Source organism: Bombyx mori, chromosome 20 (assembly GCF_030269925.1).
Source record: "Bombyx mori chromosome 20, ASM3026992v2".
Taxonomy (NCBI): Eukaryota; Metazoa; Arthropoda; class Insecta; order Lepidoptera; family Bombycidae; genus Bombyx; species Bombyx mori.
Genome location: NC_085126.1, coordinates 3,083,788 through 3,099,071, shown reverse-complemented (window position 1 = coordinate 3,099,071; position 15,284 = coordinate 3,083,788). Strand labels below are relative to the sequence as shown.

Sequence of the window (15,284 nt, the reverse complement as noted above, 5' to 3'; positions counted from 1 at the left end):
TAATTGTAATTATTATATTTCAATTCTCCTCTTTTTTTAACACTAAATTGAAAAACTTCTTCACTTAGAAAAGTATTATACATATTTTAATAACATATCAAATAAAATCATTGTAAAGAAATTTCCGTTATTTCTGTTTCTCTTTAGGCACTAAAAAACAATCAATTTTATAATATCCGCATATTTGTTTCACCTGTAATGACAAAAAAAATATTAATCAATGAAAAATAGCATTGATCAAAACATTCGTGGTAAGCACGAAGCAAGCTTCGAAGTTATATTGTGATGAAATAAATTCTGACGGATACAAAACGGCTCTACGTAGAGTGTGGTAGAGTCGCCTAATGTTACCCTCACCAAAGAAGGACCTACGGTAGTAAAAGAACCGGGAATTGAAACCTGGAATTTGGGCATGTTACTAAAAAAAGAGGGACTGCTAATTAATAGCTTTTGGTAGCAGGCACTTGGGAAACAAAAATAATGTGATAAATAGTATAATAGTTGTGTTAAGTTTTTAAGTTACTACATAGATTATAAGTAAAGTTATGGTCAGTTATGTTAAGGTTATGGTTTCTACTGAAATAAAGTATTAATAAATAAATAAAAAAACGTAAAAATATTGACCACCGCTCTCTCTACTTTTGCCGTGAAGCAGTAATGCATTTTGATTTGAAGAGTGGGGCAGCCGTTCTGAGAAAAATGAGGCTAATAATAAAAGTAATGTCTCAAGGACGGTGACTGTAGTTACGTTACGTTACGCTGGCTATCTGTAATCACTTAACATCAGGTGGGCCGTGAACTCGTCAACCTATCTAAACAATAAACAGTTTGAAATATACTTACCACACATATCCCGTAATGCACATGTGCCAACACGCTAAATACGACAAGTGCGTACAGGATCGACAGTTCGTACTCTGGTTTGTACAATGACGTCACAACTCCGGTAAGCAAAGGCCAGAACATCCAATTGACAAGCTCGCAGCGTTGACTCGCCATTCCCGCAATCATTAGACGACTCTACAATAAAAAAAAAGTTTTTATTATACAGTTAAATATTATAGATATTAATGAACGTCTTTTCAAATGGTTTTAAGAGATTTTAGAAAGTAACGAAAAAGGGAAGAAATAATAATAATAATTGCAAAACATAAAATAGAGGAATACAACGCGATCTCTACCAGACAAGGATCAAATGGACAAGAATTATCTAGGAAAATAAATTTAACTACGGCGCACTTATCGATTGAAAAAAGAATATATAAGTATCATAAATAAATCTTATTTATACACGTATTCTTTTTTTTTTATTGCTTAGATGGGTGGACGAGCAGTCCACCTGGTGTTAAGCTGTTACTGGAGCCCATAGACATCCACATCGTAAATGCGCTACCCACCTTGAGATATAAGTTCTAAGGTCTCAAGTATAGTTACAACGGTTACCCCACCCTTCAAACCGAAACGCATTACTGCTTCACGGCAGAAATAGGCAGGGCGGTGGTACCCAGCCGCGCGGACTCACAAGAAGTCCTACCACCAGTTGCTATGAATTTCAATGTTATTTAGTTTTCGTGTACAATAAGATTTGGTAGTCTCTCTTCTCCCTGATATTCCAGGAACATATTCTAAGAAGAAACTCACTGCAGTATTACTGAAGAGTGTCCCGAAGAGAAAAATGAAGGCTCTGGGGTCGCTTTCAATGATGTCGTTCTTGGATTTGTCAGCCCAGAATATAAGGGCGGCTAAGATGAGGGTCATTGACCACACCGGGCGTAGGGCTTCCGTTAATGTCTCGACTTTCGCTCGGCGATTCTTTCTGGCTCTTAAATAAAATGTTGTTATTATTTACGTCATTCTCCGATGAGAACATAATCCTCCTTTTCTCCTTCAGTCGATGGCTCATTGTTGAGTATCGTGGTGCGAGCGCTTGTGACCTTTTTTTCGTGATTGAAAGTTCGTAAAAAAATGATGAAATATGACTAATATTTTTCGATCTTACCGACAGAATAATAATAAAAAATATGAACTGGTTATCGAAAAAATTTAAATTTTAGATAAAGTTTAGTATTGAAAACGCTAATAAAACAACATTTTTTGAAAATAAATCGTAGCTAGATCGATTTATCGCCCCCGAAATCCCCTGTAAATACAAAATTTTATGAAAATCGTTGTAGCCGATTCCGAGATTCAGATTATATATGATATAGATTTATATACAAGAATGGCTCGTTTAAAGATATAAGAATATATACATTGATTAGTATACAACATGTTTTTATTTGTCCCATATTCGTTCCTGAACCATTCGCTTGTGATGAAACTTGGCACTTGTTGGCATTCCAGACAGCCTTTTATCATAATACCAGCATATTAAGGCAGGTGGCGCGGAAGTTTCATAAAATCGACATTTTTCATTCAACTATACATATTATTATCGGTAGTGTCAATATTCAGAACGAAAATAGTTAAATATATGATAGGTATTTACGTCGACAAATCTGAAGTTAGCAGATTGGCTGTGCTCGTGGTATTGCTGACGTCCATGGGCGACGGTAGCTGCACACCAACAAGCCGTATGCTCATCTGCCTCCAAAAGCAATCAAAGAGCCACTTTTTCCTAAAATCTGTGGGTACATCACGCTTACAACTCGCCGGATCATCTCAGTGGGTCGCGTTTCCGATCCGGTGGTAGATTCTACGAAGCACTGCTCTTGCTAGGGCCAGTGTTAGCAACACTCCGGTTTGAGCCCCGTGAGCTCACCTACACGTCAAGGAGAAGCTGAAATAGCCTCTCAAGGCTCAGCATAGGTAGGAAAAAAAAACACTTACAAGTAAACATTGTATACAGCAACAGGAGCCGTTCCCAATAAGCCGACGAGATGAATTAACACTTCGAAAAACAAAGCGAACGATACGTCTCCATACACGTGGAACTTAACTAGTCCGGGAGTGTACAGCCCTGCCACGATGAAGATCATCGAAGAAGTCTGAAATTGCAGCGTATTTTAGTGTGTAGTGAGTCTATTAATACGCTTTTATTAGCTTCAGACGTATGTATGTATGTAACGGAATCTTTGAACATGATTTTGACCCCCTTCATATGTCGGATTAACTTGAAATTTGGTATAATTATGAAGGACCGATGACATATCAAAATGAAAAAAAAAATGAAAAAAAAAATGAAAAATAATAATACTAAAAAATGAAAAATAAATAATAATAATAGTTTAAAAAAACTAACAAAATACGCTTTTATAGAAAATTCAACTAAAAAATAGAAAATAAATTTGATTTAAAAATAGTGTAAGAAAAAATGATTTTATTGTAAAAAAGCGTGGGGTGCATGGTATCAGTAGTTATAAATATTTTATCATCAGAAACTACTTATCATGACGTGTAGACGCTGATAATGATTTAACTCTGGTTGGTCCGTCTACCAAATCTCCCGTAAAAACAAATAGTCACTTGAAACATAAGAAAGAGTACGTTGGCTGGCTGTGACGTCATGAACCGGTAAATAAATACATTCATGGTACCATGAATTTCTCTGAGATTACAACTATTTTACTCTACAAGCCAAAACGCAAGATTTATAATAAGACTAGGAACCACTAAAGTCCACCACAACCATTCGAAGCAGGGATATAACTAAACGCGTTTCAATACAGGAAAGACTTACCCACATGCTGACGTCATAGCCCCAGGGTAAATACAATGTACCTGTGTTGTATTTCTCGCAGTGGCTCACGTAGAAGTTCAAAACTACGCTAATCACGACAAGGAAGCCCCTGGAATTGAAAGGGACGTTAATATGTGATGCAGGAATAGCACGTTTTTTTTTGCTTCTTGTCCTCATCCGACATTACGGGGGGGTCGTCGCTCGATCATGCTGCATAGGGATTTGGCGTGAGTTTTGTGACAGACCGTCTGCCTGACATCAACCTTCGTTGAGTATTTTCTCCATATCAACGTAACATTACTGGTGGTAGGACCTCTTGTGAGACCGCACGGGTAGGTACCACCACCTTGCCTATTTCTGCCGTGTAGCAGTAATGCGTTTCGGTTTGAAGGGTGGGGCAGCCGTTGTGACTATACTTGAGACCTTAAAACTTATATCTCAAGGGGAGTGTCTCATTTACGTTGTAGATGTCTATGGGCTCCAGTAACCACTTCACACCAGGTGCCGTCCACCCATCTAAGCAATAAATAAAAAAAAACATAGGTAGGGACTTTTCTGTTCCTGCTTTTGTTGTTCCTTTTTTAAGTACAGTGGTTCAAGAATGACATCGAATCTACAAAATTTATTCTCATACTGATGGCAGAGTGAACTGTGAGCTTGCACGGGTCATAGGTTCTGATTCAGATGTTAGGTCTTCATTGGAGGCGCTCGGATAGCTATTAGCAAATTCCACCCCTCCTGGCTGGGCCCTTGCTCGCTCACCTACCTCCTAACCTGGTGAAACTAAAAAGGCCTCCGAGCCACTAGTAATTGTTCAATCATAAAAAAAATTCTGCTTTAAAGGGTGAACTTTGCTAGGCACAAGCATATGTCAATAGTTCATCATATTTAGCTAGATGATTTTATGTGGGCGGTACAGCGTGAAGATAGGTGCTAGCGGCGGCATTTCCATGATCCAAAGCCGCGTGTCAGTTAAAAAACATTATCTATCATTTATTTATCTATAATACATTACTAACACGCTCTTTATGTTTAAATGCCATTAACGGCCGTCTGGTCTGGTGGTAAGTGACATGATCACTACACAAGGGGGTCGCGGGTCGAATCTCGCCAAGGGAAGATATTTGTATCCTCCTCCTTGCGTCGTATTCCTCATTGCTGAGGGTCGTGACCACCCTTTTGTATCGCCTTCGCACGCACGATCTTTCTCCATCCATTCTTGTCTCTGGCGGTGTGGAGGGCGTTGTGAAACGTGGAATCAAGAGCGGTGCGGATCTGGTCGGACCAACGTATTGGGCTGCGCCCCCGAGGTCTTTTCCGAGATATTTGTATGATAAATATAAAATGTCTTTTCCAGGGTTATGGATGTATATTGCATATATGTATGTGTATAATGAAAATCTTACATTTATTACCGTTATCTGGTACCTGTAACACAAGTTCTTTATTTAAATTGTTTACCTGAAAATCGGGAGAGAGTAAACCGGGTCTCTACCGAAAATTGATATTATTGAGAACGGTATGAGGAACACGATGTAGGAATCTAAGCCGTGATCGAAGAGTTCTCCCAGCGGGCCTGACACGCCAAGCTTCCGAGCTTGCTTTCCGTCGATACCATCTAAAAACAATACGAAAGTAAACAATGCTCTTTTTTTGTTTTTTATCCAAGATATCGCCAAGACTACACTACAGACACATAATATTAAAGATCAACAATATTCACTGGTGGTAGGACCTCTTGGGAGTCCGCACGGGTAGGTACCACCACCCCGCCTATTTCCGCCGTGAAGCAGTAATGCGTTTCGGTTCGAAGGGTGGGGTAGCCGTTGTAACTATACTGAGACCTTAGAACTTATATCTCGAGGTGGGTGACGCGTTTACATTGTAGATGTCTATGGGCTCCAGTAAACACTGAACACCAGGTGGGCTGTGAGCTCGTCCACCCATCTAAGCAATAAAAAAAAAACAATGCTCTGGTAATAAATAGCCTAATTGAGGCATAGACTTCAAGGCTCAAGCGGGTGACAGAGTTGTCATTTTTTTTTATTACACAGATGGGTGGACGAGCTCACAGCCCACCTGATGCTTAGCGGTTACCGTTGCCCATAGACATCTATAACGTTAACGCCGCCACCCACCTTGAGACATGCGTTCTAGGGTCTCAGTATAGTTACAACGGCTACCCTACTCTTCAAATCGAAACGTATTACTGTTTCACGGCAGAAATAGGCAGGTCGGTGATACCTACCCGTGCGGACTCGCAACACGTCCTACTACCAGTAATACGTTCTACCACCAGTAAATTGATTGTCTACAAGCTCCTGTAACCACTTACATATCGTCTTCTCGCATTAAAACTGTATAATCTCAAAACTTACTAATTTTACAGGAGAGTGTTTTAAAGGTTTAACATGTAATATTTAAAATATTAATCATCTTTGCAACATATATTTTTTATTTTTTACCAGTTACTTTATCTGTCTTTTAAGTTATATATTAATTTTGTTAATAGTAGTCAGACTATATGTAAACTAAAAAAAAAAACTAACACTAAATAACTCTCTTTTGACAGTATTTAAGAGAAAAATACTGATGATACCCAATGATTCCGCATATTAACTCAATTTCGAATATTTTTGGAAATTGTACACTTTTAATGCGAAAAGACAATATGGCCCATGAGTTTTCCCTCCAACAACGAAACTCACCTAGATTGTAAGCCAAAAACAGCAAAACGCCGCATGCCATTAACGCCCAGTTCGGTATCCTGTATTCGTCTACGCCTTGCCTAAGTCTTTCCGCGCCATGGAAATCGTAGTCAAATATAGTCAACAGCAAAATCACTATCACCATACAGACGAAGCCGGCGAACGTTATTAAGTTCGGTGCTATCCATTTTGGGATAAACTAAAATAAAATAGTTAATATAATGTTATGTAATAATAATCGGATCCCACGTCCCAGCAATCAGTGTGCTTAGTGAGAGCTTTTTAACGTTCTCGATAGCGTAAAAGTTAACTCAAATTTGTATGGAGTTGGAACCTTTGCCAACGTTTGCCGCTAGAGACGCTGTTCCAACTCCATACAAATCAGAGTTAACTTTTACGCTATCGTGAACGTTAAAAAACTCGCACTAAGCGTGTGTGTGTCAAATAAATGGTAGTGTGTGTAATGTTTTTTTTAATTGATTTAATATATTATTCATGCATAATTTAAAAAAAATAATAGCATTCTGCACTCCTTCTCTATATTCTCCATACCTAAGTGTGAGAAATGTCATACTCCTCCGTGCGCGCAATTTTTGTAAAGAGGGGCACAATTTTTTGCTTCACGTATTAATATATGGATATATTACATACTCTACGTACTCTAGTGATAAAGTTCCAACTCGGATGCATAACATAGTTGCTAAGCGGGCTTGTGTCGATGGCGCTGTACTGAAAAGTAAATAAAAAGTCAGATAAACGTTGATTAATGTGGTAAAAATAAATACGCTAATACTCTATGTATTTATTGCTCCGCGAGTAAACAAAATGAAATCATGTCTTAAATCGATTCGCTAAGACCGAGCCAATATTTAAATAACGCAGACAGCCACCAATTTTTCAAATGGAATATGCACTTAGCATATACTTTTGACTGACTTCTATAAGCTAAAAAAAATAATAATAATAATAATAAAGTTCCTGCAGCTTGAAGAATACTACACGTAATAAAAACTAGCCTAATAACTCATAGCTACTGTATGTTACTTGGCCAAAAGCCCGTATATACAGTTCTGCCGGCTCTGTCGATAGACTGGGCTGAGAAAGGGGAAATCTAGAAAAATAATAATAATAATAATGTTTTTATTGCAAGTAACCATGACTCATATAAATTGTTAATAAGACTTAGACCTATGTTAGTAGTTATATTTACATCACAATGAATTACTGTCGTAACATCCCATGGGAGATGACACCACAGCGACCCATGTATACACAGTAGGTATATATAATGGCGTGTTGTCTTCTTTTTTCTCTCCACCTTATCTCACTGAGGTCGGTCCAGCTAATTTTTCTATTCCATTCTCTTCTATCAGCCGTCATCTCAACACTCACTCCTCTCTCTCTCTCTCATATCGTCAATCACACACTCCATCCATGTCTTCTTCGGTCGACCTCTTCCCCCTCTACCTTGCACTAACATTCCCATACATCTCCTAGTCACATGCATCCCCGGTCTATGCATCACATGTCCATACCACGCCAACCGTGTTGTCTATATTAAACTTACTAAATTCCTTAATTTTCGTTATTACTAGAGGTACCTGTCGTGAAGCAGTCCGATGCTTCGGCTTTAAGGGCGATACATCTTTTTAATGTATTCTACCTCTCAAGATAATCTCCGGTAACCATTTAACACGATATGGGTCGCGAATCACAAAGCAAAGGGTTAAAAAAGCGAGGCTTCTTAAAATCAATCCGTTGATTGTATTATTAAAAAAAAGGCTATAAAGGACTTAGATCATTTTATGCATTTCAAAATTATTGTTTTTGATAACATTTTTCGTGGTTACAAACGACTACTTAATAGTTATTATACTGTAAATAGTTACTGGTCGTAGGACGTCTTGTGAGTCCGCACGGGTAGGTACCACCACCCTGCCTATTTCTGCCGTGAAGCAGTAATGCATTTCGGTTTGAAGGGCGAGGCAGCCGTTGTAACTATACTTGAGACCTTTAGAACTTATATCTCAAGGTGGGTGGCGCATTTACTTTGTAGATGTCTATGGGCTCCGGTAACCACTTAACACCAGGTGGGCCCTGAGCTCGTCCATTCAACAATGCAATAAAAAAATAAAAAAATGTACTAATAATAGTTAGTCCAATAGGCCTTGCTAACTTCCATTGATCTCATTCGATAAAGTCACCTTATATTTCTTAAGCCCGTCAAAATGGTTTTGAGACAAATATTTATACTCGAAGAGTTTTTCCATGGTCGTTATACGTTTCCTTCAGATCCTGCGAACAATACAAATGATTTCACTAGTATATTCACAATTTTTTAACAAATTTTAATTAAGATACAAGTTTTTCATCAGTTAACCTATCATATTATACAATTATTGCTAAGTTATTTTATGTCTTTTTTTTTATCGCTAGGATGGGTGGACGAGCTCACGGCCCTTCTGGTGGTAAGTGGTCACCGGAGCCCATAGGTATCTACAACGTAATGAGTGTTAAGCTGCCCCGTCATTCAAAACGAAACGCATTACTGCTTCACGGCAGAAATAGGCAGGGCGGTGGTACCTACCCGTGCGGACTCACAAGACGTCCTACCACAAGTAGGAAGAACATTGCTTGTAATTTTAAAATACGAATTTTTTGGAGTTTACTCCTTTAGAATCGATTTACATATATAGGCCCGGGGTATGAAAATTATGGGGACCAAAATCGTACTAGCATGTCACACGAAATGCGTTATGCGCCTGATTGGCTCCTGATTGCGTGATGCGTGCGCGCGCCAATCAAAATCGTACTAGCATGTCACACGAAATGCGTTATGCGCCTGATTGGCTCCTGATTGCGTGATGCGTGCGCGCGCCAATCAGGAGCCAACGCGCGGCCGCGTTATTGCAGGTGACGCCGGGCTGCTGCGCCGGCAGTCCGCCACAAAGCCTCGTACTGATCGCGCGTTTCTCTCATTATTGTATTTTCATATATTTGTTAGTCGTTTGTTTTGTGTCTCGTTAATTTGTTAATAATCTGTAGTGTATCGTGTTGTCGTAATATAGAACTATTTCTCGTATTGTTTCGTTTAATTTTTTATATCCAGTAAACTCCAGTCGTGCGTCGGAGCGGACACACACACTTTTTTATTATAACACGATATAAGGCAATAATTGTTATAAGACCTTAATAAGGCCTGCCATCTTGTATGGATCAGCATGTTGGACAACTAAAGTGGCGGATGAAAGGCGATTGCATGCAGCAGAGATGCGAATGTTGCGATGGATGTGTGGAGTAACGAGAATGGATAGAATACGGAATGAATATGTTAGAGGAAGTCTGAAAGTGGCACCTGTGACAGAGAAGCTGAGGAGTGCGCGTTTGGGATGGTATGGACATGTGATGAGAAGAAATGAAAATGAGGTTGTTAAGAGAGTGTTAACTATGAATGTGGAAGGATATAGAGGAAGAGGTAGACCTAAGAAGAAATGGATGGATTGTGTGAAAGACGATATGGGTAAGAGGGGAGTGAGCGAAGAAATGGTATATGATAGAAGAGTATGGAAGGAAAACATGTTGCGCCGACCCCAGGTGACTGGGAGAAGGGCAGGATAATGATGATAAGGCAATAATTGTCTTCTTTCTTTCTTCTTCTCTTGCATTATCATTAAAGATTGGGCTGTTTTAAAAATTTCAAGTCTCCAGTGCTTCAGGAAGTTATTTATAATCAGAAATTTCCCTCCAACACAAAATTCCGATGTCCCTTTGATTCCTTTAATGTGTTGTACTATAAAAATGAATTAGTACTAATGTCTCAAGGTGGGTGGCGGTATTTACGTTCCTGTAACCGCTTAACACCAGATGGGCTGTGAGCTAGTCAACCAATCTAAGCAATAAAAAAGTAATCTCTCATCGTTATACCTTCAATAGAATTCGAGTACGTTTTAAATTTGTAACAAACTTTCTTGTGCAGCTGATTGAAAATTATGAATCTCTTAACTCTGAAACATAAAGAGCATTTTTGTTAATTTCCGTCACAGTCGAGCGTGTTCATTACTTGGCACTGCCTCAGCCAGTCCCTTAATGACTGTGGCTCTTATTTCGCGTGCTTTAAGGTATATATTTGATATATTTTCGCAAAATAGCTGTATTTGTGGATGTTTGTGAACATTGGTTGAAGAGCGCCACGTGCCTAAGTCATTATCTGGGGAAAATCTTTTAGATTAACGTGAAAATGTTAATAATAACGTTATTGTTGAATCCACCGACTAATGTAATTTGTAATTTGGTAGATCTTCTTCTGTTCGTCTTTATTTTGATATTAAGTCTTGCTATGTTATATTTATTCAGTGTTCTAAGTCTAGAAGTCGTGAGTTTCTTGCCAATTCAACTAAATGACGAGACGGTATCACGAATCAATTGTTAAATTTTTATTATGTCTAAATGAGAGACACGGGCAAAGCCATACCTTTGGTAAAAAAAAATAAGTGTGGTGTCGTGGGACACCGGATAAAAAAATATTAATTTTAAATTCTATTCGAGGTATAAAGAAAATAAAACTGGAGGTTTCGCAACAACCCACGGTCATTCGGTAACGTGCGAACTTATTGTGGTACACTTCATTCACGGTTGTTTGCATAAGAGTTAGTGTATTGCGCAAACGAACACTCTGAGATCGTGGTCAATGAATGATAAAAAAATATGTTATTTTTTGTACGTTATTACAAAGTTAAGTCGTACACTGTGTGCATTACTAATAAAAATCTTACGTTATGGACGTTTTTTCCCGGTTAGGGTACCCCTCCGCATCGTCCCATAAGGAATTTTGTTCTAAAAACTTTTAATTTTTATACGAAAGCCAAACATTCCTTTTGATAATAAAACAGATCCTGCTTAAGGTACGGTTTAACGCATGTGCTTCATGATAGGCAGCGACCTGGCTTTGACACTGACATTGTTGATGTCAGCGACTCGCCATCAGATGGACCGTCTGTGACTATGTTTCAAAGTAGCGACAATATGCTTTTTGTTAAACAAAACTGTGTCTTTTGCACTAAAAAGCACTAGAATTAAAAAAAATTACAAAATTGGAACAATAGTTAAATTTTACGTATCAATGATATCGAATTTATCAAATGATTATAACACTTATCGTGTTTGTAAATGAACTAAATTGGCATTTAAGGGTGTGGTCTTGCGATGCATATTTTCATTAAAACTTCGAATGTCCGAATTAGTTTCGTTTGTGACAGCATTGCACTAAGATTAATAACGGTATAGCTGGAATAGCCCCTTAAACTAATACTAGATGACGACCGAGCCTTGCTCGTTTTTGGAACGAAGTTCCTTATCGCACGTTGTGAAAGGGGGCTAGACGGAAAAATTCTTACGAAAAGTTGTCACGACACTTTTTAGATCCGTCATTCTGACCAATCAACGTGTAGGCGCTTATCGCGTGACATTGCTCGTATTCGATTGGTCCGCGTAATGAGTACAGTTTCTCGAGATAGCGTTTCAACAATAGTAATTTAGTTCATAGTATTGTTTTTTCTTCTTCATAATGCCGTAATTTATGACTATAACTTAAAAAAAAAATTACAATTCCTTCACTAATTAATCGAAAGGAACTTCGTTCCATCCGAGTGTCCCTTGACACCTCTGAAGTTTTTTTTTTTTTTATATTGCCATCTTGTTGTGTCTTTAAAGCTGTTAGTTGCCCTCAATTAAGAAAAATAGTATTATTATTCGCCAATAGATGTCGGGAAGAGTTGATTATTGAAAACACGAATAAAACAACATTTACTGAAAATATTTTTTTTTAATTTTTTTTTTTTTTTTTATTGCTTAGATGGATGGACGAGCTCACAGCCCACCTGGTGTGTGTTAAGTGGTTACTGGAGCCCATAGACATCTACAACGTAAATGCGCCACCCACCTCGAGATATAAGTTCTAGGATCTCAGTATAGTTACAACGGCTGCCGCACCCTTCAAACCGAAACGCATTACTGCTTCACGGCAGAAACAGGCAGGGTGGTGGTACCCACCCGCGCGGACTCACAAGAGGTCCTACCACCAGTAATAAAATCGTAGCTAGATCGATTTATCGCCCCCGAAATCCCCTGTAGGTATACTAAATTTTATGAAAATCGTCGTAAAAGTCATTCAAATTTAAAAATGTATGTGCTGATGTTTGTATTTCATGCACTCTTATCATTTATCGGTGTTATTGTGAACTCTCACAATAATTTTTTTAATAACAATCTTTAAATAAGATACTACAGATCATTCTGTGTCAGCCACGTTATTGCTTTGCATACCTTTTTTTTTATTTATTGCTTAGACGGGTAGACGAGCTCACAGCCCACCTGGTGTTAAGTGGTTACTGGAGCCCATGGACATCTACAACGTAAATGCGCCACCTTGAGATATAAGTTCTAAGATCTCAGTATAGTTACAACGGCTGCCCCACCCTTCAAACCGAAACGCATTACTGCTTCACGGCAGAAATAGGCAGGGCGGTGGTACCTATCGGCGCGGACTCATAAGTGGTCCTACCACCAGTAATTACGCAAATTATAATTTTGCGGGTTTGATTTTTATACACGATCTTATTCCTTCACCGTGGAAATCAATCGTGAACATTTGTTGAGTACGTAATTCATTAGAAAAATTGGTACCCGCCTAGGATTCGAACACAGATGCATCGCTCAACACGAATGCACTGGACGTCTTATCTCTTAGGCCACTACGACTTTTAATACCTGCAAATGCGTCGTAAAGTCGTCTAGAATTATTCATTACTAGCGACCCGCCCTCGCTTCGCTTCGGAAACATTAAAACACACATGAAACAAAAAAATAAAATAAAAAAAATAAATAAAAAAAAGTAGCCTATGTTCATCAGGGACAATGTCGGCTTCTAATGAAAAAAGAATTTTTCAAATCGGTCCAGTAGTTTCGGAGCCTATTCGAAACAAACAAACAAACAAATCTTTCCTCTTTATAATATTAGTATAGATTAAGTTCGGTCACCGTCCTCGCCGAACCCGTCGCTTGCGACGAAGGGCTCGACGAGTAAATTAGCCCATAGACACAGCCCACGAGTTTCTCGCCGGATCTTCTCAGTGGGTCGCGTTTCCGATCCAGTGGTAGATTCTGCGAAGCACTGCTCTTGCTGGGGCCAGTGCTAGCAACTCTCCCGGTTTGAGCCCCGTGAGCTCACTGGTCAAGGAGAAGCTGAAATAGTCTCTCAAGGCTATCAGCATAGGTAGCAAAAAGAAAAAAAAAAAATTACCTGACAAGACTCCAAGGTCAAAAGATGCTGGTAATATTTCGAAATAAAAACAAATTATTATTTTCGTTCGTCACATTCGATTTGAACACTTCACTTTACGCTAATTTAACATTTTTCCGAATTTAAACATTACTATTTTGTATCGTAATGATAATTTTATTTACAGAACACGCGCTCTCATAAAGAGTAGCCGCAACAACTGATAAGATTAAGCAAGGTTACTCATGAATTAATGATGATACGTTTTTATCATCGATTAATAACAAAGAATAAAAAAAGCTAGAACGTTTCAATATAAAAATATATCTATATATTAATACGTGAAGCAAAAACTTTGTATCCCTTTTTACGAAAATTGCGCGAACGGAGGAGTAAGAAATTTTTCACACTTATAGAGGATATAGAGAAGAAGTGCACAATGCTAATTTTTTTTTAAATAGTGCATAAAAGATACATTAAATTAATAAAGAAAACATTACACACACTACATACCATGTATTTGACGCACACACGCATGCATACCTACTATTTATTGTCAAACTTTTGTTCTTGACGTCTGTTGTCAAATTGTGATTAAATATTGTTTGTCTTTGTTAATATCTTTTATAGTGTAGTCTTGGCGAAATTTGTGATTATAGAATTGTAAAATATAATCATAATAGTGTACAAATTTGCAATTCCAATTAATTATAGTCGAATTTCGACTACTGCGGGACCTCTAGTTTTTATTAACATTTCAACAAATAGTACTGGTTTTTGTATTATTATTGTATTCCATTTTCGAGCCGATGAATTGCCAATGTTATGTACGCCATTGTTGTCACCTGCATCAGGCCATAAATTAAATAGTTCAAATTTATTTTCAATGTTAGATGCTTGTGATGTGGCAGTACTTATTTAAATAAATAAATAAATATAAAGCGCTGTTAACGTGGTATAGACATGTGATGCGTAGAGAGGAGATTCATGTGTGTGTTTGTTGAGTGCTTGAGTTGCTAATCTATAACCAATTTAAGTGTATTCTCTATGAACAAAAAGTTTTGAATTAATTTTCAATTACCTTCGTTCCCATGCAGAGTTGTAGGTAAGAGACGTTTAACGTAAATGCTCCTTCTACATAAAGAGTGTTTATGATTTATTCTTTGTCAGAAACAGGTTCATACTTATTACTTTTAATTATTCACGAAATTAAATTTATAAAAATAAATGAGTTATTAAATATTCACTAACCACTGCAGACGGGTACATGGAGGTTTTTTTTTTGTAAATTTTATTGTTTAGATAGATGAACAAACTCACAGCCGATCTGGTGTTAAGTGGTCACTGGAGCCCATAGACATTAACCACGTTAATGCCGCTTCCCATCTTGACACATCAGTTCTCAAGTCAAGTCGAACCATCAAACCGAAATGCATTACTGCTTCATGGCAGAAATAGGCCGAAATAGGCATACTATATATTCGGGACATTAACCCCAAGACTCATAGTGGGTGAAAGCATCCACGTTGTGATGTCCATGGACTCGATAGGCAATTAATAGTTGATCGTTCATAAATCGACGCAATACCAAAAAAACAGTAAGTACTTTGTTAAGCATTTG

General features: G+C 38.0%; 1 protein-coding gene across 5 annotated transcripts; it reads right to left on the bottom strand.

The window, feature by feature from the left end:
* LOC101745849 (ethanolaminephosphotransferase 1) lies at positions 1-13,910 on the bottom strand. 5 transcript variants are annotated; one of them, XM_021351470.3, is made up of 11 exons: positions 13,685-13,897; positions 13,153-13,213; positions 8,592-8,682; positions 7,048-7,116; positions 6,388-6,586; positions 5,141-5,297; positions 3,680-3,788; positions 2,830-2,987; positions 1,642-1,822; positions 844-1,020; positions 1-193 (listed from the first exon to the last, which is right to left on the bottom strand). In XM_021351470.3, the coding sequence occupies exons 3-11, from the start codon at positions 8,655-8,657 to the stop codon at positions 128-130; spliced, it is 1,182 nt and encodes a 393-aa protein (XP_021207145.2). In that variant the 5' UTR covers positions 8,658-8,682; positions 13,153-13,213; positions 13,685-13,897; the 3' UTR covers positions 1-127. The 5 variants fall into 5 exon arrangements, with proteins under 5 accessions (XP_021207145.2, XP_062530287.1, XP_037873941.1 ...); XM_062674303.1 differs by having other exon boundaries at positions 13,153-13,208; XM_038018013.2 differs by lacking the exon at positions 13,153-13,213 and adding an exon at positions 12,709-12,790.
* Positions 13,911-15,284: the final 1,374 nt, after the last annotated feature.